This window comes from Triticum aestivum, chromosome 4B, assembly GCF_018294505.1.
Source record: "Triticum aestivum cultivar Chinese Spring chromosome 4B, IWGSC CS RefSeq v2.1, whole genome shotgun sequence".
NCBI lineage: Eukaryota > Viridiplantae > Streptophyta > Magnoliopsida > Poales > Poaceae > Triticum > Triticum aestivum.
In genome coordinates, this window is record NC_057804.1 from 372,126,410 (window position 1) to 372,153,775 (window position 27,366).

The following is a 27,366-nucleotide window of genomic DNA, read 5'->3' on the forward strand; positions in this document are numbered from 1 at the left end:
TAGCAGACGACAAAGAGATCTGCAAGCAGACGACAAAGAGTTGCGGGGCTGGGGGGACGGACGTCCGTTAGGTTCTTTTCTTTGCCGTGTGCTAGCGGACGGGAAATGTCCCAAAGGCAGACGACAAAGGCAAGTAAACGACAAAGAACCCATCTGTCTGACCTAACCAGCCCTAGGGTCTAGTGGGGCCCAGCTGGGCTCTTTGTCGTATTCCTTTGGTCCCTTTGTCGTCCACTGGCTGACGGTAAAGAACTGGTGCATGGCAAAGTATATATTTGCCGTCAGCTAGGTCTTTGCCGTCTGCTTTCTGATAGCTGACGACAAAGACCTTCTTTGAAGAACTGGCTGATGGCAAATTCCCTGATTCAGTAGTGCCTAAAACTCTTTGGTTTGAAGCCTCTATCAACGTGGACGTAGAATAGCGCCAATTGTCCGATGGGAAAATCCTCGCGCCATGAGTGTTTGAAATCTCTAACTCTACATCCTACTTACTTGCCATATTGTTATCTTCCGCTGTTTATCACTCTTGAATACTTTTCTGTTAAGTGCTTGTGCTTGTCCAATCCTTGGTTTCTCAAGCTAAAAACAGTCAACCTCAAAATTGTATAGTTGCGTTATTTTTACAGGACTATTCACCCCCCCTAGTTCTTAGAACTCGATCTAAACACTTCCTCATCAACAAGCCATGTGAAACTCCACTACAAGAGTGGGAGGAATAATCGATGGAGAAGATCAACAACTCAGTGAGCTTTGAGCCAACATCAACAACGTCCCCAAAAGCTCTTCAATCAAACTCAACAAGTTCAAGCCGGGAGAGAGGGGGGAGGAGAGAGTCCAATGAATAGTGTCGTTCAAGAATATTCTACACTCCCTCAATCGGAAAATGCCTCCATCACGAAGGCATGAAAATGAGCTTCAATGTCGACTTCAAGCATGATGCAAGCACGAAGGGCGGTGGACCATGACCCAAACGATGAGCAAGAGGAAGAGAGGTTAAGAGATTGATTGATGCCAAAGGGCACCGCCTACAAGAGGAATGTTACTCAAGACATCAACCTCCTCGGCATGACTATTGAAAGGCACCCCCATCAAGATGAAAAGGAGTATGGAAAGCTCAAGTTCACTATACCCAAGCTCTTTGACAATGTTGACCCGAAGACCATCTTCGTTGCAAAGCTCTGGTCATTGTGACCAAGGTTTGCGGTGTGTTTGTATCTTAGACCCGGTTGCACGTATTGGACTTAGATATCCAGCTCTCTGGTAATTATAAATCCAACTTAACCTAACTCCTACATATACTATACAATTCAAACATATTTGCATATACCAAAAATAATACCTTTTTCACAGGTAAACCAAATATCGTATTTAATTGTGTAAATAGAAAGAATGGATAAAAACTCGTCCATCTCAGTGTTCTGGTACTATTGGACCGCCCCCCAAAAAAAACAAATGGCGGGTACAGATCCTCCCAAGCCGCACAGATCCTCCCAAGCCCATCCTTGGTAAAATGTGTTTTCTTGACAATCCACTAGACAAAGTAGTACTCTCAGTGTTCTATAATATATTGTGTTTTTTCAAAAATCAAACATTATAAACTTTGTCTAAGTTTATAGATAAAAATATGTGCATTTAAAATATCAAGTGCATATCATTGGATACATCATCAGTTATATTTTCATGTTGTATATGTTTGGAAGTGTATATATAAATAGTTTTCTCCGTAAACCCACTCAAAGTTCGCTTAATCTATAGTCAGTGATCGTGGAACGGATGGGTACGCTACTCCCTCTAATGAAAAAAATAATACGCTACTCCCTCTCTAATCTAATGAAAGAAAAAATAACACGGTACTCCTTTCACCATCTTATCGCGTCCATCTCTCACTGAGAGCAAACCTGAGAGGGAACTGGGCAAGCGATGCTCTGAACTTCTGATTCCTCAATACACCAAACCTTAACCACCGGGCTCACACTTCCAGCAGACGAGAGCCTCGAACCTTCCATCGCCATTCCCGATACGATACGAGAGCAGACATCTGCACGCGACGGCGACGGCGACGGCCACGGCTTTCTCCGCTCGTACCCTCCCGATGTGGCTGTCGCGGCGAGGCGCCCGCTCGGGTCTCGCCCTTCTCGCCCTCGCCTTCGCCCTCGCGGCCCGCGGCGCGGACGCGTCCATCCACGAGTACTCCGGCGGCGGCTTTGCGCCGCGCGCCAACTCATTCTTCTTCCACGGCGGCAGCGAGGGCCTCTACGCTTCCGAATCCTCCTCAAACTCCTCCAACTCCTTCATCAGGTGCGCCAGGCGTCCCTTCTGGACTGGAATACTCCCCTTAGGGTTTTGCGGGGATCGGGCTACCCCGGATCAGGCGCGCTTTGGTCGGGTGTCCGAGTTAGGATCTGATGCGCTTGTTAAGTGTTGCGTGCGCCTTTTGTTCTGTTATAAATTTCGCAGGTGTTGCTTTTTGGGCGATGATATGCACAGCAAGCGTTATGATGGCGTGCTGCTTGATTTTGTCTGCAATGCTTTAAGTCTCCAATGTCCCCTCCTGGGGTTCTAGTTGTTTCTGTTCCAATTACGTAGGTGCTCAGGCGAGGACTTGTGGAATTTTATGCGCATAGACATTGATCTGTTGAGATGATTGGATGCAGCTGCTTCAAGTTGCCCGTTCTCTTGACAGAAGTTGCTTCTTTTTATTTGTATTGTTGTGATCCCATAGACATTAGTGAATTCAACCACCGAGCTTAGTCCAGTTCTTGCTCTTTTTTTGTCATATTCAGGAGATGTTAACATTGTCTTCCGATAGCTCGATATGATAATCATTGGCATGGACTTAATGTATGTATTAATCTTTCACATGCTAATGTGATTGTCGTGCCTCGACATGTGAAAGATAACGTGTGTGCTTTGCATAGACAACAAACACAACATGATACTGCTCCATTGTTTCTGTACATATTAGCACTGACTCACCAACTTTTGGGGCCATACATTTCATGAAGCATTTGTTTCACAATCCTTTGTGTTGTTAAAATGCATAGATGAATAGACAAACGCAAATATTTATGGAAATACGAATATCAAGGGCAGATATCCTTCAGGTATTATGGAATTTTCTGCTATCTAATGGGGCTACTCTTTCAGGTTTGACATTGTTACATTTCGACGGTCCCAGGAGTCAGCAGCTAGACATGAAGAAATGCAGCAAAAGACAGGACTAGTAGAGGCCATTATTGTTGAGATCCAGGACAGAGACAAAATCGGGGGTTCTTACTTGCACTCTGATGCAATATGCTGCACCCCTGAGCTTGACAAGGAGAAGTCCTGTAAAGTAGGTGAAGTTATTATACGGCCAAATCCTGATAATCCAGACTGGCCAAAAAGAATTCAGACATTCTTTGATGGTAAAAATGAAGAAACTACCATGGGAACACAGAGTGTCTCTATAAACAAAACAGGGATGTACTATCTCTACTTTATGTTCTGTGATCCTCAACTCCGTGGATTGAAGATTACAGGCAGGACAGTTTGGCGGAATCCTCATGGTTATATCCCTGGGAAAATGGCCCCGATGATGACATTTTTTGGTTTCATGTCACTTGCGTATCTTGCACTTGGGCTTCTATGGTTTCTTCAGTTTGTGAGATGTTGGAAGGATATTTTGCAGCTGCATTACCATATAACAGCTGTTATTGCACTTGGTATGTGCGAAATGGCTTTCTGGTACTTTGAGTATGCTAACTTCAATTCAACTGGGACCAGACCTATGGGCATAACCTTGTGGGCGGTTACATTTACTGCTGTGAAGAAGACCGTGTCTCGCCTTCTTCTGTTAGTAGTTTCAATGGGCTATGGTGTTGTTCGACCCACATTGGGTGGGATTACATACAGGGTTGCTGCTCTTGCTATCATCTATTTTACTGCCTCAGAAGCCCTTGAACTTGTTGAAAATCTGGGAAACATCAATGACTTCTCTGGCAAAACGAGATTATTTCTAGTGTTGCCTGTTGCCATACTTGATGCTACCTTCATCATCTGGATATTTTCATCCCTCTCTAGAACTCTAGAGAAACTGCAGGTAGCTGCCTCACTTTCTTGCTAGTCTAAGTAAAAAATATGTTCTAGTTGGATGGGTCCACCATGCTATTATTATGAAGTATGCTTCTCTAAACTGTGTTTTTTTCGTACATCAACATAGCATTTTTTTTGGTATTTCTGAATGGCTATACAAGGGCTCGTGCTACAGCTGTTTACATTCTAGTAAGTAGCTAGTTGTATCTTATGCTAAACATCCAACTTATACTCCACTGTGGCCATGTCTTTCAACAGTCAGTATCTGTGTTGCATGTTATTGGGTTCACATGAAGTGAACAGCTGTTACCTGCTGTTCACCTGATGTGAACATGCCACTCCAAAAATTGGGTTTATCACCCAACTTGTTCAGGTCCAGGATAAAGTTGGTTGCTCTCCTCTGATACCTATGCTGCCTAAAAACAAGTCGATTAATTTATTGTCTATTCTTTCATTTATATCCTTTTATCATATAGTGTATGTACTAACCTTTCTCTGATTACATGACAGCTGCGGAGAAGCATGGCGAAACTTGAATTGTATCGGAAGTTTACAAATTCTCTAGCTATGTCAGTGGTTATCTCAATTGCTTGGATTGGCTATGAGGTATGTGTTGGGCCAATTCCATCGTTGCAATTTGGGAAAGTAGCCACAAATGGAAAATGAATAAACTCTTAGCATGCAGACTTGTCATACGATCACTAAACATCAATTATTTCATGCAAATTGTTGGCGAACATAGAAGCAAATGCCAAATCAACTATTTTTCCCTTGTCCGCCTTCTATATGATATTGACTCATGGAGTTGCCTCTTGGGAATGAGTGATCACCTTTATGCAGGTTATGTTGGTAAGTATGATCTGACTTATTTGTTTGGTCTTGAATCAGCTATATTTCAATGCAACCGATCCATTGAGTGAGCTTTGGCGAAGGGCTTGGGTCATCCCTGCCTTCTGGAATGTCCTCTCATATGTCCTTCTTGCCATCATATGCACCCTTTGGTCACCATCTCGTAATCCAACAGGGTATTCCCTCTGCTATGAAGTTCACCGTCTTCTCATTTGAGTAGAATTGTTTATTTGGATTTGCATGTACACAATGTAGTTCATTCAGCTTGAGCACTATTTAAGTCTCTAACTGTCATTATGTTGACCAAGCTGTCAATAACATTATTGTGTGAGGTTCATATCTGTTATATTCTAACTCAGTCCTGGATTTGTCTCTTTTTGAGACAGTTCATATTGTTGACTAAGCTGTCAATAACATTATTGTGGAAGGTTTTTATTTATGCCCGGCTGATATGTTGTAACCATCGACACTTCCACGATATTCTGAAGAGATGATTTAACCCTGTTTTTTACTTCCATACATATGTTATTACAAACATGTGCTATGCTTATCCAACAATACAATCAGTGCATTTCTAAAACTATTACTCCATTTTCCACGATACTGGTCACCACTGTTATATACTCCCTCTGTTCCTAAATACTCCCTCCGTCCGGAATTACTTGTCGTGGAAATGGATGTATTTAGAACCAAATTATGTCTAGATACATCCATTTCTCCGACAAGTATTTCCGGACGGAGGGAGTATAAGGCTTTTTAGAAGATTTCAATATGGACTACATATGGAGCAAAATGGGTGAATCTCACTCTAAAATCTGTCTATATACATCCGTATCTAGTCCACATTGAAATCTCTAAAAAGACTTATATTTAGAAAAGGAGGGAGTATATTCTAACTCACGTTATGACTTCTAAATCGAATATATTTACAGTTCCTTCAACATGTTCACTATTTAACATTAGTTGGTCACATTGTCTGTAGAAACCCATTTATACCTATAGCTTAGCTTAGGTAGGGTTGAAAGAATGACTTGTTTCGCATAGAGTTGTTAGTATGAACCATGTGCACAGATTTAACTTTGTTTTTTTTTGTGACCTTCTTGCTGTGTACAGATTTGCATATTCAGAGGAGACAGGTGATGAGGCTGACGAGGAAGGACTCTCTCTTGTAGGCAGTGCTGTTAAAGGAACAGGAGATATTGTGAACATGCATGTGTTTACTGAGGATAAACGTGCATGAGAAGTTATTGACTTAGTGCAGCTGTACTCCTTGTGGAATGCTATGGTATGTAATCTTGTGTTATCCAAGCATGCAGATAGCACTTTTGACTTTGAGCGCCGGAGGCAACTGCCTCTCAAATATGGTTGGATAACAAGTTAGTACGTACATAGCATAGTGAATTTGGATTAGTTGACTCTAGGTCAGGATTAGGGCTCATAATATTCATGGTCCTAAGCTGTAGCTTTTGACTTGAAACTTTCTGCTACGTTTCCCTTCCACACCCATCTTCACTTCTTTTTTTGTTTTTGTCTTTTTGCGAATCATCTTCACATGCTTTATCTACATTCTTCTTCTACCCTTCCTCTATCTGTTTGTTTATACTTAAGAGAATATACTATTCCGTAGCGAGCTAGCATTTGCTTGTCATTTTTCTCAGATCCACGTTATATGCATAGTGGGAGGCATTCCTCTTTGACATGCTTCAGTCAGCTTAGTCCTGGGTTGCTATAGAGCAGCTATAGAATGGAACTTCATTCTTTATTTACTCCAGCAAAGAGTTACAGACCTGTTTCACAATTGTCTGCTCCCCCTTCCGCGAGAAAAGTTTTCTGTGTTTTCGTCTTTGCATGGAAGTTTTTGAGATAAAATTATGTTGTAGTTCAGATCCTGTGGTTTGAGTCATAGTCGAGGCAGTTTTTGCAAAACATTTAGCATAAAAACGATGTCCATTGTGAAGTTTTTGAATAATGTGAGACTCATTTATTTAACTCGTTATCAATGAAGTAGTAGCACAGGGCCCCAAATTTTGCAGGCCCGGCCATGAGTAGCATGCTAACCAATTTCGTTGTGCCCAATTGCAGTGAAGTACCGTACCGTTTCCCTATGGATTCATGGATAGCTGACATCTGCTGAAGCTTGCGTGCGATTCTGATGTATAGGTGGTGACTTTGTGTTGAAGGATTTGACTTCCACATGATTTTACCCGTCCAATGATGACTACCCGATACAAAGAAGTTGGCGAAATAAACTAGAGTTTGAGAGCATGGAGTGTGCCTTACTGCAGTTGTTGTGGTTGGCGTGTAGACTTGTAGATTGGTAGAAGCCTACCCTCTCAAACGCTTGATTGCATCGCTCCCGCTCTGCATGGATCGAAATGGTGTTGCGGCAGTTCCTTGTGTATTTATCATATGTACGCTTATAAAACGAACTAGCAACTATATAATCATATATGTTGATGATTTTGCCTTCTTGTTTTTGGCCTTGATGATATTTATGAAGCTACTACTACCTCCATCCTGATTTATTGGTCCCGTAGTCTTTTGTGCCAAACTTCAACCATAGATTTAACTAAGAGAATAATGCTGCATGTCATCAAAAGTTATATTTTTGGATTCGTATTTGAACATAGTTTCCAGTGATATTATTTTTGGTTACATGTATTAGCATTTTGTTAGTTAAATCTAAGATCAAAATTTAGCATAAAATGCAAAGGGGATCTATAAATCAGGACGAAGGTGGTACTATGATTTGTGGAGGGTCTAATTGGAACATTCCGTGCAGGTAATGCTTTCATTTCGGAATTTTTATACAATTTCCAGGATGTTTTCTCTTTTTTTTTTCTTTGTTACCTCCATTTTCACTGGTATTCTAGGCTAAGCTGGGCTGCCGCATCCATGAGCATTTCATGTACAGACAGTTAGAGCATCTACAGCGGCCTCCTGGACGTGCCCGGTTGGAAAAGAATGACGGACCCCTCATATTATCTGTGCCATTCCTAAACCCTTGTATCCTCCCTATAATACGAGGGCTCGCACGTTGACACAAAATGTAAATCTATACTACTCCCTCTGTAAACGAATATAAGAGCGTTTAGATCACTATTTTAGTGATATAAACACTCTTATATTTCTTTACGGAGGGAGTACTATATAGTGTATCAGTTTTAAATGTTTGATTTCATGCTTCCAAATGCATTCCTGGCCGTTCATTGGGCTCAATCCGACGGCTTATAATGCAGGGATTCGCTGCTACAGTAGCATCAGTGTTATCTGCGTCACTCTAGAAGCATCTAGGAGTATGTGTTAGCACCGAGTAGCTATCATGTCAGTTCTTTGGAGCGAAACAGAGTCACACCATGTCGCCTGGAGCAGTGCAAATTGTTTTACTAAAGATGCCCACAGAGCTACATGGCACGTGTGGTTGGAGACACGAGTGGGAGCTGTACCACTAAGTCTGACAGGAGGTGAAAAATAAAAATAACAAAGTTAAACTAATCAAACCAGTGCATAGCGCACATATGAACCTGTCTCACGTGTAATTCTGGGTGGAAAGTTGTAGTGAATGCTACAGTAAAACATAGCCATGGGTAGAGGAGGCACTACCTGAATCTAGGTACGCACATATGAACCTGGTTTTTAAAAATGCATTTTGAACGTGTGTTAAAATGTGAAAAAATACCAAATAAAATTTCACATCTTCGCAATATATATGCGCGATACAAAGTTTTACGAAAAAATGTCTTTTTATTTTGCCTCCGCATAAAAGACAAATTCCAGTGTTTCTAAGTAGCATTTTACGACATGTTGTTTTATCTCTTTTGCACATGCAAAAAAATTTGTTTTTCCGTGAAAGTTTCTGTGCACAGATAGAACATGGAGATGTACACGGGTAGCTTTTTAATTATTTTTTTTGAGGATTTAGAAATGTATTTTCAATGCGAGTTCATATGCACCCTGGTTCATTTATATATTTTTCACAATAGGTACCCTAATTTTTGTGCGAATTACATATTCATGTGATAGTTACTGTCGTAAGAAACGTGACAAGCTTTCTTATGCTTATTCCGAGTATTTTCTTTATGCTTCAATACATGCACAATGTTCATTTGTCTTGAATCATTTCTCCAGGCATTTTGATGACTTATTTTCACCGTATCACTTTGCAACGTAAAGACGCGCATTGCGCGTGCACGCATACTAGTATAGAGAGGATGAGGGCTTATGGACGCGCCCGGATATGCCCTATCAGTCCGGGATGTGGTCCACCGGACCCCTTTTCTCTTTTCTTTATTCTTTGTTTCTTTTGTCTCTTCATCTCCATCAATCGCATGCAAATGTCTTAAAAGAAAATCACATGCAAGTGAGCGGACATATAAGAAAGAAAATGAGGAGGAGCATGTCTACATACACATGACACTGACCGGGGGTGTCCACGGACTGTTAAGGGATACGATTTACTAAGTCTAGTTGTAGATGCTCTTATACCCATTGGAGGTTAGGGTCTCAGGGTGAGAGAGGCGAGGGTTAGGCCAACTCCAACACGCCGACCCATTTGGTCTGCCTGTGTCCATTTGGGTACGCATGGCCAAAAACCACAGCCCAACACGCCGACTTGACAGGGTTCCGATGCCGGCGGTGCCGCAGTCTGACTGCGCGGGGGCGGCCGAGATTCGGAACCGCCGTGCTAACCTTCCCCCGGAGCTACGCCGCCACCCTGGCTACGCGGCGGATTCAGCGTATTGGGACGCGTGGTTCGCCGTCGAGCATGATGTGCACGTCGGGGGAGCTTCAAGAATGCGGCCATCACTCCACCACCGTCGGTGATGGTGGAGGAGGACCAATAGTAGCAGGACGCCTACATCGCGGCCCTCAAGGAGGCCACACGGGCGCTCGCGAAGTCCGAGCATGAGGAGCTAGCCAGGTGGTCTGGCCTTGTGCAGGCACTAGCGGAGCCAACGGCCGGCGTGGAGGCCAAGGCGCCCCCACCGCCACCGCCACCAGCACCGCCCTGCACCCGAGCCTGCGTATGCGGACTGTTCTCCGGAGTGGAGTCCATTGGTGGGGCAAACATGGTCATTGCAAGCACGATGCCGGTGTCCGTGTTGTGCACGCTCGTGTGGTTGGCCCGAGCGACGAGGGCGAGCGACACCTGTACGAGGCCGAGTCGCGATCATTGGCGGCCGAGCGGGAGGAGGTAGAGTGCCAGCTGCAGGCCGAGCGGCAGAAGGCGGAGCTTTCAGCCTTCCAGCAGACGTTCCCCTAGACGCATGTGTCGGCGTACGTTGACCTCACCAATGAGGAGGACACCGCCGCTGCCTAGATACGCGGACGCCTAGATCCGCGGACCCAGCAGATGTTTTATTTTAATGCCTTTAATTTTATTTAACGTATGAACTGCACTTTCAACTGTTGTTTTGTTCTTTTAATGTGTCGGCCCACGTTGGGCACACCTACGGGTTGCCGGACAAAATCGCACAGCGGCGTCCACCTAGCCAAACCAAATGAACAAAAACAAACAAAAGGCGGGTCAATTTTGTGTCTGTTTAGGACATCACCTTGGAGTTGGCCTTAGAGCATCTCCAGCCGCACCCCCAACAGGCCCCCCAAGACGCCTTTTTCTGCCGGCGCAAAAAGAAACTCCCAGTCGCGCCCCCAGAACCTCGACTTCTGCCGATTCGGCCCATTTTTTGGCCCGACGATCCCGGGCCGAACCCAGCGCACTGGGGGGCACTTTGGGGCTCCGGCGAAACAAAAAGTGGCGCGTGGGCCACCACTGTCAGGCGAAAAACGTCTTTCCCCTGCCCAGATTTGACCCGCGCACGGCAGGACGCTGAAGGAAATATGCCCTAGAGGCAATAATAAAGTTGTTATTTTATATTTCCTTATTCATGATAAAGGTTTATTATTCATGCTAGAATTGTATTGATCGAAAACTTAAATACATGTGTGAATACATAAACAAATACCGTGTCCCTAGTATGCCTCTACTAGACTAGATCGTTGATCAAAGATGGTTAAGGTTTTCTAACCATAGACATGTGTTGTCATTTGATAACGGGATCATATCATTAGGAGAATGATGTGATGGATAAGACCCATCCGTTAGCTTAGCATAATTATCGTTCGGTTTATTGCTATTGTTTTCTTCATATCAAATACACATTCCTCCGACTATGAGATTATGCAACTCCCGAATACCAAAGGAATATCTTATGTGCTATCAAACGTCACAACGTAACTGGGTGATCATAAAGATGCTCTACAGGTATCTCCAAAGGTGTTTGTTGAGTTGGCATAGATCGAGATTAGAATTTGTCACTCCGAGTATCGGAGAGGTATCTCTGGGCCCTCTTGGTAATACACGTCATAAGCTTGCAAGCAAATTGTCGTGGAAAGGTCACGACAGATGTCCTAGCAAAAGGACTTAGTCATGGAGCCATCTCAACTAGGAAGCTTAAAGGGGTTAAAATGGGAAAAAGGACATGAGAGTTTATATTGGTTCGGCCCCTTGCGGTCAAGGTAAAGGCCTAATCCAGTTTGAGGTGGTATTGCTTATGTTTCGATTACCAGGGAGCGAATTCGCTTGACCTAGCTTTCGATCTGATCTTACTTGTCCTGAACCGCCGCCGGGTCGTCCCTTTATATACACAGGTCGACGCCCAACGCTCACGGAGTCCCGTCCGGCTCATAAACAGTGTCCAGCTCGGTGACTATCTATTCTTGCCTTACAATACAAGTCATACATATATGGCGGTTTATCTCTACAGGCCTTAAGCCGCCTTTTGGCCTTGGGCCCTTAACTGAACCGCCATCTTCGAATATCGTCTTGGGATTCATATGATGAATCGCCATATGTATAACCCGGCCTCTCCTGGGCGGGTCATACCTAATAGTTATATCTCCAACATTAGGCCCCAGATTGATTTGAACTGGTTTATGTCAATCTTCAACACTTAGGAAAAATCTTCTCCTCTTCATTTGTGCGAGAATTTATAACCCGCCATGATATCATCTTCTGGATTTGTGATAACCCGTCATGATGTCACCTGTCATTAATTAACACTTTATCCAACATATCTCAACGGATCTTTATCTTTCAATAACCGCTCCGAAAATCGAGGCGTCTCGGCAGCTGGATAACCATGTTTTGGCCTCCTCGTTTTTCGCGCCCACTTATTAGTATTTCCTTATAAATAGCCACGACCAGTCTTTCCTCATTCTCCTCCTTTCCATCGTCTTCCTCCTCTTGCAACCTTCTGCCGCTCGAGCTCTGCCACCACCTTGAAGCACACCGTCGTCCTCATCCTTGGCCGCTGCATCACCCTGAATGAACCAGAGAACGGCGGCGCCCCTCCACAGTCGATCTGCATCGGTAAGTACTTGCCTTCCTGTACCCCAGATCCACATTAGGGTTTCTGAACTTCTCTGTGTTCTTCATAGTTCGTCGCAGTTCATCTTCAGTGCTTGCACCGTGAGCCTCTTTGATCTGAAAACGGCGCATAACTGATGCAATATCTGTTTTGCCTTTACTTTCAACACCAGCGGACCCCCTTTCCTTGAAGAAAAGATCCCCTTAGAGCTTATGAACTCATCTGTATTGGTTTTTAGGTCTTGATTTATTTCCTTTTTCCGAACTGCCGCTGATCCAAAATAATGATTGCAATCTATGAAACCTGTTTGTGTGAAACTTAGCCAAAAAACTGCACTTGATAGATCCACCTAACCATTGCGGCTCATACCACCGAATTTTAATGGCAATGCTCAATAGATAACATCAAACTGCTCATGGCGGCTTAAATAACCTGACGTAAAGAGTCATATACCATTAGGCCCCTTTATAAGCCGCCAGTCTGATATGTGTTGAAATACCTTTTCCTCCGGCTTAATTTTGAACCGGCAAACTTATTCTTTTCTTTTTAGGCTTCCTTGCTCACAATGCCACCCAAAACAACCACTTCCTGCAACTGGGTTCGCTCCATCGTCACAGGGAACACGCTTGAAGATTTCGTGAAAACCGGCTATCTTCCCAAAAAGGATGTCATGTCGTACCGTGCCCCTAAGCCGACAGAACAAAAGCCTCAACCCAAAGAAGGGGGAGTCATCGTCTTCATTGATCATATGAACCGGGGCTTTTTGCCACCCAGTTCTAAGTTTTTTAGAGACGTTCTGCGCTTTTTTGACCTCCACCCTCAAGACATCGGACCCAATTCCGTGTCTAACATATGCAACTTTCAAGTGTTCTGTGAGGTATACCTTGAAGAAGAGCCCAGCTTGGAACTTTTCAGAGAATACTTTTACTTGAACCGCCAGAATGAATACTCCAACAGACCTAGTTTGGAACTTGGTGGGGTCTCAATCCAATGACGGAGAGACGCCATTTTTCCTTATGTGTAGCCGCCAAGTCATCCCAAAGACTGGAACTAGACATGGTTCTACTGCCAAGACACTGCTCCGGCTGATGAGAACCCTCTGCCCGGCTTTCGTGCCCTGCGTTTGGAATCCAATCATCCGCTCCCCGACAAGTTGTCCGCTGCTGATCGCCAGAAGCTCACCCCTACTATTGCAAAAGTCAAAGCTCTGCTGGGGAACAGCTTAAATGGCATTGACTTGGTCGGGTGCTAGGTTGCGTGGCGGATCATCCCCTTGAGCCGCCGCTCCGGATTAATGTGCACTTACACAGGTGACACAAAGGATCCTCTGCGCCACAGCCCCGATGAGTTACCTGATGACCTTATCAATGATATGATGAAGTCGCTTCTGAATGAAAGTCTAGCAGATTGTGGCAAAGTGGGCCTAAGCCCTTTCTGCAAAGCTAACCCGACTCCAGGGGTAAGCCGCCAAACTTAGTTAAGTTACCTTTATCTTTGATGTTTTGTCTTAACTCAACCTTTGCTGATTTTCACATGCTGATGACGAGTTTTGGAAGAAAGAATATGACCATGAGGCTGCAAAGAGAGCCAGGAAGGCCAAGAAAGCCGCCAAGAAGAGAGGAAAGAAGCCCAACGCTTCTGAATTATTTCAACTGGAGGACACCTCTGAGTCGGAGGTAGCTCTTGACTCTCTTGGCTCCTTTTTTAACCATCTTATTGACACTGACTATCATCAAGATGACACGGGAAAGAGTCAGGGAGTGGAAGAAGAGGTAACTATTATTTCCTTCGACTCCGAGCCTTTGCCAAGACAAAAAATCCAAAGAGTAACTCGGAAAGTAAGATATTCACACCCCTTAGCTCATCTGGATCCTCGCTTTATTTTGAAGCAACAGTTGCTCGAGAGCCGGCGGCAAACTCGGACAAGCAAGGGTGCGGAACTTTCTTCCGGCTTGCCGAACACGCCAAGGAAGCGTCAAAATAAGGTCACCCCCGATTTAAACTCTTTTTATCCTTTGGCGGGTCTTACTCGTCAACAACTCAACTCTTCCGACTCAAATTATCAGGATACATCTCTTCCACCTCTGGCGATTCAATTCAGTCCAACATGCCGGCTTTCAAGACTGCTCCTAGGTAATGGTGATTTACTTTATCCTTTACTCATTCTGATCCTTTTATGCTTATACTGCCCTTTCTGACTCATTAGTGGAAAAGCAAAGCCCAGTAAGAGGGCAAAGAAGAATAAGCCGATTGAAGATCCAAAGGTCCATGAGCCGGAGCAGCAGACTCCAGCGCCTCAGATCTCTATCCCCCAATCATCTGAGCCGGTTCTTGATAACCCGCCAGCAACTTCTGACCCCCCTATGGAGCGAGCCATTAATGAGTCTTTAAATCCTGAGGTCTCTAGTCCACCGAAGACGGCGGATGTTCATGATGAAGGCGTGACAATGACTGCCACCGGCTTTAGAGAACCGGTAAGGCCCACTGTGCTAGCCAAGCATTCTGCCAAGGAGGAGCACATTGAACGACATAAAGTCAGATTTGATGTTGCTGATTACTCCCACTTGAGCATTGGTGAAGTTTTTTCTGGTTATCTTAGCCAAGTGCACAACAACCGCGATCTTGAAGTTGACATGGTGAAACAAATGCACCAGAAATTTGAGGTACGAATTCTTCCTTTATTGAGTTATCCTTACTATGCCAGCCCCCAAGTCTACTATTCATGATTAATATGTTGTAGACTTAGATGAACCATGAGCATAAGTCATATCCTTCGGTAGAATCATTTGATCATCCGAGTTAATCTGTAGTCCCTAAGGGCCGGTTTAACCAGCATGAATGATCCGGTCCTTTATATTCATGTATAAAAGATGATACTTACTTGTTTGGTTTTCAACAGCAATATGCATTAGTCCCCAAGTGCCAAGTACTCATGCTTGCAAAGTGCTTGGGACTTACTTACATAAGCCGCCACATAAATAAGCTTTCGGCAGACATTAGCCCCCAAGTGCCAAGTGTTGTTGCTTGCAAAAGGCTTGGGACTTAATGTTGTATACTGATATTTATGATTTTGATCCGGTGTATGTACATACCACCACTGCTCAACTTCAATCAGAGCTATCTGAATTGAACACTCGCTTGGAGCTGCAGGAGACTCAGACCCAGAGGGCAAACTCAAAATTTGAATTCAGCGTGTCTGAACAAGAAAAACTGAAGGCCGACTTTGAAGTTCAGAAAAATGCCTGGGCTTAAGAAAAGATTTCCTTGACCCATCGAGCTGAAAAAACAAAGGTGGCTCTTGAAGAGGTGACCACTGAATTGTCTGGCTTAAAACTCCATGTGTCTCAGATGGTCTCGGCTATCTTTGGTAAGTCGCCTTACGAGTGTCAAGTGTTGAATCTCTCTCTTGATCATATGAACTGTCTTTAACTCATCTGTTATTACTATGCAGGCCCAGGAGCATCAACCTCAACCAAGACATGCTTGTGAAGCTGAAGGCGGTTTATACATTGGTAGAGCAGCTTTACACTGGTGCTCAATGTGCATTGGCTACAGTTGCTCTGTCCAATGAAGCCCCCACACTCCTAGTTGATGTGCTAATGAAGCTGTCTGTGATGCCCCGACGGTTTAATGAAATAAAGCGTTCATCTGCGAGAGCCGGAGCCGTGACTGCTTTAAGTCGGGCCAAAGCATGGCTACTAGAATTAGACCCGGCCGACATCGCCATTGGGTATCCAAGCCTCAAGGAGGATGGCACTTCATTTGAACAGAAGGATTTTGCTGCTTGCGTGAAGGAGATACGTCTTGTGGCCAGCCTGATTGCCAATGAGACAGACCTCACCAAGTACCATCCGGCTTATGACGTGGGAAATCAAAGGATGCCAACCCCGTATTATAAAGTGACAGGCCTGACCCCCCCCCAATCCGTAAGCACACCTTTGCCCCTGAAGTTGACCCGTCCAAGCTAATTGATGATGAAGCTGAGTTTCAAGCTTTGAATGGCATTGACTGGTCGTCATCAACCTTCCAGGACGTAGAACAAGGCCAAGAAGCGGAGAGGGTTGACCCAGAAGCATCAGGCCAGCAAGAAAATTGATCCGCCGGGCGGTTCATATTTGTAGCTTTCTAAAAAAATAGTTTAATCAATTGGACTCGGGGAGTCATGTAATAGGGTAGCAATGACTTTGCTCTGTCGTGCCATCGTGCACATTTTGGTGCTCAACACTGTTAAGCCGCCCTCTTATATTTACCCTTTTTACACTTATCATTTGTTTGACTTGTGCATAAGAAAATCCTTGGACTATCTTGCACACAGAAATAGATCACAAGAACCCTTGGTGGTTTACCGCAGTGCGGGTCATAATATCTCACATATAACCACTAATGTGTAAAAAATAATCATAGATAAGGCTGGTATGAATCAGAACTTGAAACATAACTATAATAACAATATCATACCTGTGATATTGAATTTGTACTGCCGGTTTATGCGACCTGCGCAGTAAGGGTGATAACCCAATCTTTAGAAGCCAAAACTTCCAAATGTTTATGATTTATCATATGCTGGTGACTTATCATCCAAAGTCGAGCCGGGTTAATCAAAACCACATATATGCTTTAGAGGTAAAAAAGGATCAAGAGAAACCCAAAAGACTGTTTCAAAAACCTTAAACCAACAAGCAGAGAAAAAACACGAGGCTTCTGATTCGAATACGATCAGTAAGCCGGACCAAAAGGGTTAACGACCATGTTCTCTTTGATGAATACACCTATGTTTGAACATGCAGTCCCCAAGTGGTTTTTGGCATTGCGCCGATCAAGAGGGTACCGAGAGCTATGTTCTCTTTGGTGAAGACACCTATGTTTGAACAGGAAGCCCCCAAGTGACCTTAAAGATTTTTTAACGACTCTGATTCGAATACGATCAGAGTCGGACCAAAATGGGTTAAGCTATGATTCGAATACGATCCAGCCCCCAAATGATCAAGTTGTTTGAACAGCTATTGTTTGCACTCAACCCCAGTGGTCTAAATATTTAACGACTCTGATTCGAATATGATCCGGGTCGGACCAAAAGGGGTTAAGCTACGATTCGAATATGATCCAGCCCCCAAATGATCAAGAGGTTTGAACAGCTATGATTCGAATACGATCAGGAAACTGTGCCAAAGGGGTCAAGCTAGATTCGAATACGATCAGCCCCCAGTGGTCATTTATGATGACGAAGACACATGATCTTTTGAAGATAAACAATAGAGACCCCACTTTATTATAATCATCATAATATATACATCGTCAAAAATATGTACATCATAAGAGTCGGTGGCTCAAGTGTAGTAAGGCCGAAGATGAGCGATATTCCACGGCCGGTGGGTCTCCTCCTCCGACTTACGTGAGTATTTGTGCTCTCGAACATCGATAAGGTAGTATGACCCATTGTTCAAATTCTTGCTGACCACAAAGGGCCCTTCCCAAGGTGGGGACAACTTGTGCATATCAGTTTGGTCCTGGATGAGCCAGAGCACCAAGTCACCTTCTTGAAAGGTTCTGGACTTAACCCGGCGGCTATGGTAACTGCGCAGATCTTGTTGGTAAATCGCCAAACGAGCTGCTGCAAGATCGCGCTTCTCATCCAACAAGGCAAGGGCATCCTGGCGTGCTTGTTCATTATCAGCTTCAACATAAGCAGCCACACGGGGCGAGTCATGACGGATGTCACTAGGAAGAACCGCCTCTGCTCCATAAACTGTGAAGAAAGGCGTGTAACCCGTAGACCTGTTGGAGGTAGTGTTGATACTCCATATCATAGAAGGCAACTCCTCCAGCAAAGGAACCATAAGCTAGGGCTTGATGCCTCTCAAAATTTCTTGATTGGCTCTTTCTGCTTGACCATTGGATTGAGGGTGAGCTACTGATGATACATCAAGACGAATATGCTCACGTTGACAAAACTATTTCATAGCACCTTTGGACAAGTTAGTGCCATTATCAGTTATGATACTGTGGGGAAAGCCAAAACGGAAAATCACCTTTTCAATGAATTGAACCACCGTTGCCGCGTCACACTTACTAATCAGCTCTGCTTCGACCCACTTTGTGAATTTGTCAACCGCCACCAAGAGGTGGGTCTTTTTATCCTTGGACCGTTTAAAAGGCCCAACCATGTCAAGTCCCCAGACTGCAAACGGCCAAGTAATTGGAATCATACTCAATTCTTGAGCGGCACGTCAGCTCGCCATGAAAATTTCTGACAACCATCGCATTTCCTGACCAAATCCTCTGCATCTGCGTGAGCCATCGGCCAATAAAATCCATGACGAAAAGCTTTGGCCACAAGGGACTTTGAACCGGCATGGCGACCACAATCTCGTTCATGAATCTCACGAAGAATCTCTTGACCCTCCTTAGGAGAGACACAACGCTGAAACGCCCCGGTGACACTGCGATGGTGTAACTCGCCATTGGCAATTGTCATTGACTTAGACCGCCGGGTTATCTGCCTGGCCAAAGTTTCATCCTCAGGTAACTCGCCCCGGGTCATATAAGCCAAATATGGTACTGTCCAATCTAGAATAATGTGAAGAGCCGCCACCAATTGTGCCTCCAGGTCAGGAACGGCTAGGTCCTCCTCTGTAGGCAACTTGATAGAAGGGTTATGTAAGACATCCAAGAAGGTGTTAGGTGGCACCGGATTACGCTGAGACACCAAACGGCTTAAGGCATCAGCCGCCTCATTTTTTCTGTGATCGATGTGTTCCACCTGATAACCCTTGAAATATCCAGCAATGGCATCCACCTCGTGGCGATAAACCGCCATAAGCGGGTCTTTGGAATCCCACTTGCCTGAAACTTGCTGAGCTACCAAGTCTGAGTCGCCGAAACATCTCACATGGCTTAAGTTCATCTCCTTAGGCATCCGAAGACCATGGAGCAAGGCTTCGTACTAAGCTGCATTGTTAGTACAGGGAAACATCAACCTTAGGACATAACAAAACTTGTCACCTCGAGGGGAAGCTAAAATGACTCCAGCCCCCGTGCCTTCCAACTGCCTGGACCCATCAAAGTGAATAGTCCAATATGTGTTATCCGGCTTCTGTTCAGGCATCTGCAACTCTGTCCAGTCACTGATGAAATCCACCAGTGCTTGGGACTTGATGGCAGTGCGAGGCACATACTTTAAACCATGAGGCCCAAGTTCAATGGCCCACTTGGTGACTCATCCTGTGGCTTCTCTGTTTTGAATAATATCTCCTAATGGAGCAGAACTGACCACAATGATGGGGTGACCCAGAAAATACTGCTTAAGCTTCCGGCTGGCCATGAATACCCCATAAACAAGCTTCTGCCAATGTGGATATCTCTGCTTGGACTCAATAAGAACTTCATTGATGTAATAAACCGGCTGTTGAACCATATATTCCTTGCCAGCCTCCTTGCACTCCATCATAATGGCCACACTGACAGCATGGGTGTTAGCAGCCACATATAACAATAACGGCTCCTTATCAATGGGAGCAGCAAGAACTGGCGGCTCAGCTAGCTGCTTCTTCAAGTCCTCAAACGCGTCGTTAGCAGCATCACTCCAGACGAAGTTATCTGTTTTCTTCATCATCTGATACAGCGGTATAGCCTTCTCTCCCAACCGGCTTATGAACCGGCTTAAAAAAGTAATACGGCCTGCCAGACGCTGAACATCATTGATACACGCCGGTTTAGCCAAGGAAATGATGACCTTAATCCTCTCCGGGTTAGCCTCAATGCCTCTGTTAGAAACCAGAAAACCCAAAAGCTTGCCTACTGGCACACCAAAAACGCACTTGGTAGGGTTAAGCATCATCTTGTAGACCTGGAGATTATCAAAGGTTTCCTTCAAGTCATCTATCAAGGTTTCCTTCTCTCTGGACTTCACCACTATGTCGTCCACATAAGCATGAACATTGCGTCCAATCTGAGTGTGAAGACAATTCTGCACACATCGCTGATAAGTCGCCTGGGCACTCTTGAGCCCAAAAGGCATAGACACATAGCAGAAGGCTCCAAAGGGAGTAATTAAAGTTGTCTTATCCTGGTCCTTAACTGCCATCTTGATCTGATGATAACCAGAATAAGCATCCAAAAAGCTCAAGCGCTCACAACCCGCCGTAGCATCAATGATTTGATCAATACGAGGAAGAGCAAAAGGATTATCCGGACAAGCCTTGTTTAAGTCCGTGTAATCCACACACATGTGCCAAGTGCCATTCTTCTTAAGCACTAGCACCGGGTTAGCCAACCACTCTGGATGAAAAACTTCAATAATGAACCCAACCGCCAAGATCCAGGCCACTTCCTCACCAATGGCCTTACGCCTCTCCTCATTGAATCACCGAAGAAACTGCTTGACTGGCTTAAATTTCAGATCAATATTGAGAGTGTGCTCAGTGAGTTCTCTTGGTACACCCGGCATGTCAGAAGGTTTCCATGCAAAGATGTCCCGGTTCTCACGGATGAACTCGATGAGCGTGCTTTCCTATTTGGGATCCAAGTTAGCACTGATATCGAATTGCTTGGGTGAGTCGCCAAGAACAAAATCAACCAGCTTGGTGTCATCAGCTGACTTAAACTTCAGCAACGGGTCATGCTCTATAGTTGGCTTTTTCAAGGACGTCATATCCGCCGGGTCAACATTGTCCTTGTAAAATTTCAACTCCTCTATTGCACAGACAGACTCAGCATAAGCAACATCGCCTTCCTCACATTCCAGGGCTATCTTCCGACTCCCATGCACTGTGAAGGTTCCTTTATAACCCGGCATCTTGAGCTGCAGATAAACATAACACAGCCGTGCCATGAACTTGGCATAAGCCGGCCGTCCAAACAGAATGTGGTATGGGCTCCTGATTTTAACCACTTCAAATGTTAACTTCCCAGCCCTGGAATCATGCTCATCTCCAAAGGCCACTTCCAGCTCAATCTTGCCCGCCGGGTATGCCGACTTACCAGGCACCACTCCATGGAAAACAGTGTTGGACGTCTTAAGATTTTTATCAGTTAACCCCATACGACGGAAGGTCTCATAATAAAGAATATTGATGCTACTGCCTCCATCCATGAGTACCTTAGTGAATTTGTATCCACCGACTTGAGGTGCCACCACCAAAGCTAAGTGACCCGAATTGTCAACCCAGGGAGGATGATCTGCCCTACTCCACATAATGGGCTGCTCAGACCAGCGCAAATAATGAGGAACCGCCGGCTCAACAGCGTTCGCAGCCCTCTTATGAAGCTTCTGGTCCCATTTGCACAAACTGGTGGTAAACACATGATACTCTCCACTATTCAGCTGCTTTGGATTACTCTGATATCCGGATTGCTGCTGCTGCTGACCTCCCTGGCCGGATTGCTGATTGTAACCACCCTGATGACCTTGATTAAAACCGCCCTGATTACCTTGGGGGCCCTGGAAGTTGGAACTAGAACTGCCACCTCCATAACCCGGGCCTTGGAAACCGCTGACGCCTGAGCCGCCGCTTGGTCCATGATTTCCGTCAAACGCGTTAAAGTTTTTGAAAGCCTTCATAATCGTACAATCTTTCCAAAGGTGAGTGGTTGGTTTCTCCGGCGTAACATGCCTTGGACAGGGCTCATTCAGAAACTGCTCAAGAGTAGGACCTGACCCGCCGGTCCGAGGAGGCGGCCTCCCCTTACGACGTTGATTGTTACCCTGTGCATTGGTGTTAGCCACAAACTCCAAGCTACCATCGGCCTTGCGTTTACCGTCGCCCCCTTGATTCGCCGGGTTATGCTGCGGGCCCCTAGCATTGTCATTCTTCTTCCCCTTTCCTGTCTTCTCATCGCCAGACTCGGGGTCATTGGTACTATCAGAGTCAGCATATTTGACTAGAGCTGCCATCAGCTGGCCCATGTCATTACAATCACGCTTGAGCCGCCCCAGCTTCTGTTTAAGAGGCAAAAAACGGCATTTTTTCTCCAACATTAAAACTGCAGAGCCGGCGTTCATGTTATCAGATGAATATATGATAGCTTTGTCCTGGCGCACCCAATGGGTCGTGGATTCACCCTCCTCCTGCTTGTAATTAGTCAAGTCCACAATTAACATGGGCTGCTTGCATGTGTCCTTCAAGTTCTGAATGAACCGGGTCTTTAACTCTGCCCATGAACCAATGGAATTAGCTGGCAGCCCCTTTAACCAAGTACGGGCCGTTCCGTCCAACATCATGGTGAAGTACTTGGCACACGCAGCGTTGCTGACTTCCAATAACTCCATGGCCATCTCATAACTTTCAATCCACGCCTCAGGGGGTAAGTCGGCTGTGTAATTCGGCACCTTTCGAGGTCCTTTGAAATCCTTGGGCAAACGCTCATTACGCAGAGCCAGCACCAAACAGGGCACCCTTGTAGATCTTGAGGTCACGCCTGCCTCCACCGAGGTCGTTGGATAAATCGGAAGGGGCTGGTAAGCCGCCTGCTCGGCTTATTGACGCACTCTATCCTGAACAACCAAATTAGGAATTCCATCACACGCCGGGTCATACCCATGCGGCTGGTCTCGGCGCTTGGTGTTGCCCGAAACGGCTGGTGAGTCCATGTGCCGGCTATAGCTCTGGCTCCGGCTTGGGCGAGGGGTTGAGTGGATCCTATCTCGGCTGTAAGAATATGCCTCCTGCTGCGCCAAGGCTGTCTGAAGAAGCTCTCTAACCCTTCGTGTTTTAACTGCCGTCGAAGAGTCGCCATCCAGCGGGAGAGCCGCCAATCATGCCGTCGCAACGATCATGTTCTCCAAAGGATTGGACTAATGACCCAGTGGTGTTGGTACATGGTGAGGTGGAGCAGTATTCAGACGAGGGGGTTCCGTCACACGCGGTTGAACCGGCGTCCCAACCCCGGGCGCCGTAGCCCGGTTTATCTCCGGCGGGTTACTGGGCCCTGTGTCGGGTGTGCGAAAGAGGTTTCTAGGCTCATAAACCGTAGGCAGACGGGGCTGGTGCCTTCTCCTCATGATCTCATTTGATGCATTCTGATCCATCGTAAGCTGGAAAGCCTCCGACTAAATCCGTTGGGCTTGAGCATCCAAATCCGCTCGTTCCGCGGCCATCCTGACGTCCTCTGCCAGGTCTTCTTTGGCTTGTGCTACCTCCTCATGTAACTGCGCCACTTCCGCATCATGTTGAGCTTGATTTGCCGGGTTGATCACGGCCGTTAACAGAGCTGTTAACTTGTCCATTAAAGCCATCAGAACCTAAGCCGATGGGCCCCGCCAGCCTCGCCTCCGGCTAGATCCGGGCCGGCGCCGCCCGGATCCGCCTCGCCCCGGCCTCCTCCGCCCGTCCCAGACCCATTTTCGGCCTCCCCTGCTCCTCCTCGTCGTTGCACCGTCGCTGGAGTTCGCCGGAACTCTCGCTGGAGTTTGCCTGGACCAGATCCACCACCACACCGATCCAAACGGCTCGCCTGCACCTCTCTGTCCCGGAACTTCTCCATCCCGTTTCGCGCTGGTATAATTTTGCCCCCAAGTCCCTGAAAAACCCATATCATGTGTGCATCTTCATCATGGTGTAACTTTGTGCATGTGGCTCCATTTTGTGTGTATGATATGTCAAAATGTTCATCACTTGATGCTCTACGTGATGGTGTAGTTTGTATTCATATTCCTGTTCATATTGACGCCTTAATATTCATCGCAAAACTGCTAATTGATATAAACTGCTGAAACTGCTGCTTGTTAACATCATATAGGTGTCTTGTGACTACTATAACTTTGTCTTTGTTGAACCTATGATGATGGTCTTGATATGCACATGTTCTTCCCTTCATGCTCTACACGTTGCCATGCTTTGCATTCATGTTAGGGTGCATCTTGACACCTTAATCCCTGTTGCAAAAGTGCATGTTGCTGTTAACTGCTGAAAACTGCTGTAACTTGCCTATTTGTCATTTTTTATATCTTTTTGTGTGATTCTCTTTTGAGCACAATGTCTAGATGTTTTAGGAGCATAATTATGCCATATTTAAAGGGGTGCAATCCATGTATTTTTATATGCCCTGTAGTGAGTGCATCAAGCTCGTGAAGTGGGCTACTTGTTGTTAATGTTCTGTCTTTGTTGAATCTGTCTTATCATGTTGCCATGTTTTCTTGATGCTACCAATTAATCCATGCATAATCTAGAGATGCTTAGTTGACATGTTTTGATTTATATGTTACTAGTTGACCCGTTGCGCCAAATGGCGCAAAAACCCGCCAAAGACATGTTGTCAATGAAAATAGTTTCATTTTGCAAAAACATATTCAATACTGGTAGTAGAAAGCACATGTGCTAGATCATGCTATATTGATAATATGTTTATCACCCCAAGAAATCTGAGTGTGAAAAACAAACCATATTTGTATAACATGTATAGACAGTTAAGGAAGTTTCTTAGCTGAAAATATAGTTATCGCGCTGAGAAATCTGAGTTTGAAAAGAAAAATGTATATAAGAACATTAAATGGCAGAATGACCCAGTGGCAACATGTAGTGCTAAATGTTATCTACAAATTCGTAGGTTGTCCGTTTGGGCATCTTTCTCGTTTTTCTAAATTTTGAAATTGCAATATGCTGGTATGCTTTCCTCTGCCTCATCAATCCCCACAATCGGGATGTGCGGAGGCAGCACTATGCATGAGAAGGGCTTCCAAGTGGCGCGCTCTCTGGATGACCCATTGTGCCAAATGGCGCAAAGGCCCATTTAAAATCATGAACACTTTGAAAATATTTGCATTTGTTAATAACTATACGCTTGAGCAATCACATAGGACACAAATTGTAACCACTTTTATAAAAAAGAATAGAACTTGTCTTTCAAAATATATACTTGAGCATGCATAATTTGTTATGTTATTCAGGAACACAGAGGCATAAGTTTTAAAAAAATTCAAACAAAGAATCAAATGTAAATAGTTGCTTAATGTAATTATGCAACAAATTAGAACATGGTGGGTCAAATAACTGAGCCTGCAATTAGAAAGTCCAAATAGCTTATGCTAAAAAGAAGGTAAACATAGGTAACACAGTAAAAAAGAAGGTAAACATAGGTGACACAATAAAGCTTGGTTTGATGACCTCTATTGCACACTTTGTGGTGTTTGATTAATAAAGCTACCCCTCAAAAAAAGTGACACAATAAAATGTACTTAATACACGATGAACATTTCTTAGAAATAGTGGTCAATTACATCATATAATTTGGTTCTGTACAAAAGAAAGTTTCCTATTTTGTGTATATATATCCTAAACACCACCCCTTGCGATGAACTCTTTGTCTTTGTCCACAAATTTGGTTATTCACCATCCAGCATGTCAGTTGCAGTCTCCTGAAGCATAGGAACAACATAAGTTAAAACAATATGGTCAAACATACACTAAGAATATACTCATGGGCATTATCGACAGATTAAACCAAAGTTATAGTGCAACAGGTTCTCTGTAAAGAATTAACCTGAGAAGGTCGTTCTTCAAGCTGACTCCTAGGTCCTAGCAGAAGATGATGCATCTAAGCGAAGCTGCCTGGAGATTTCTTATATGTCCCTTGCTCTCTACTGCAACAGATAGTTGGAATAGCATACAAGATAAGTGTGAGGTACTGACAGAAGCTCGCTCTCAAAAGGCACATTCAGTATGTGTATGTAATGATATAGAGGCGTTATTAATTAAGTAACCTGAATAAGTTGTTGCATATTTCTTCTAGGGACAACTGTTTACATATTTCTTCTATATCCGTTGCTCTCTGATGTAACGATTAAAATGGCAAACAAAGTAATTCTTAGGCATTGATATTACTGACTTACTTGTTCGCAGGCGTATACTGAAATCGAGAGCATAAAGGTAATATATTATAGCATATATCTGTACTGTAAGTAACAAAAGAGTAGTCTCTTTCCTTTTTTCAACATAACAGTCTACTTATCTGATGCACTTGGACTAACAGGAACATAAGAAAACACCAATGACTAATCATTTGGAAGGCAGCATGGCTGAGTCCTACACATGGCTAGTTAAGCCCTCTTGCCAAGCTGGAAAGTTTCTTACAAATGCACAAATATCCATAAGATTGCATCTCTCCTGTTCTACTCAAATAATATTTTGTATATATCAGAGGTTTCAAAAGCTAGGTACCAGTTAACTCCTATTGTGTTTGTTTGTATATATATCATTGGTCTGTTTTATTCTAGAGCCTTACTAACCAAATAAAGATCAAAATCCTGAAGTAAATTCTATGCCTAGAAACCAAATAAGAACTACACTGAAAATATTTATGAATTACTACAACTGTTCAGACCATCTTAGACTACTTTAGTATGAGACTGTAATCAAGAATAATGAATGTAGATGATCTGATATCGTGTTCGAACAATAAAATAAATAAGGACAGACAAGCAATGGATTTGACCAACAAAACCAAATACTTCTAGATCTGTACGAACTTCTAAAGAATTGATCAAATCTTAAAAGTTGGAAAGGCTAAGCAGATAGAGTAATGATATGTTACAGGAATAAGCACGCATGTCCGCTGATCATACATAGTAGCTGATTAGCGATGATGCACTCAATGCGAACCGGTGTTTCCATGCCTATCAGGATAAAGGTATTCTTTTCTGCAAGGATAAACATGGAAGTGGAGTGATCAAGCACACCGAAAAGAGTTTTCATGAATTAAAAATAATAAACAGAATATGGAAATAAGTGTTTTGAAACATAGAATTTTGGAGCTGCACAAAAGATGCAGCTGAAGAGGAGGACACCCCTAAATGAAAACATCGAGCTAAAAAATTAAGCTAGCAAACCAATCTGACCTATTATATATCCCACATGGTCAGTAGCACCTACATATTGAAGCAACAAAATTGACCAAAAAATCCCCATATATGAACATCACAATCTGTGGTCATTAACTAAACACAAATTGAACCTAAAAGAAGAAGCCTAAAAGAAGAAGTCAAATGATAAATCTTCTACAACATTAACACATGGGTGATAACATCAAGAAAACAATGATTGTGTTCACACGAGAGAAATATCACCTTGTTCTTCTTCAC

General features: G+C 44.3%; 1 protein-coding gene and 1 long non-coding RNA gene across 2 annotated transcripts; one reads left to right on the forward strand and one right to left on the reverse strand.

The window, feature by feature from the left end:
* The first annotated feature begins 1,901 nt into the window (after nt 1–1,901).
* On the forward strand, nt 1,902–7,394 carry LOC123092210 (transmembrane protein 87B). Its single transcript, XM_044513913.1, has 6 exons — nt 1,902–2,298; nt 3,148–4,081; nt 4,585–4,680; nt 4,963–5,099; nt 6,037–6,208; nt 7,006–7,394. Exons 1-5 carry the CDS (start codon nt 2,093–2,095, stop codon nt 6,161–6,163), a joined length of 1,500 nt encoding a protein of 499 aa, XP_044369848.1. The 5' UTR covers nt 1,902–2,092; the 3' UTR covers nt 6,164–6,208; nt 7,006–7,394.
* A 17,972-nt stretch (nt 7,395–25,366) lies between these two features.
* LOC123092212 (uncharacterized) lies at nt 25,367–26,813 on the reverse strand. The gene is made up of 3 exons (XR_006444401.1): nt 25,990–26,813; nt 25,770–25,869; nt 25,367–25,644 (listed from the first exon to the last, which is right to left on the reverse strand). It is a non-coding gene; the product is annotated as an uncharacterized lncRNA (long non-coding RNA).
* Between the last annotated feature and the right edge of the window lie 553 nt (nt 26,814–27,366).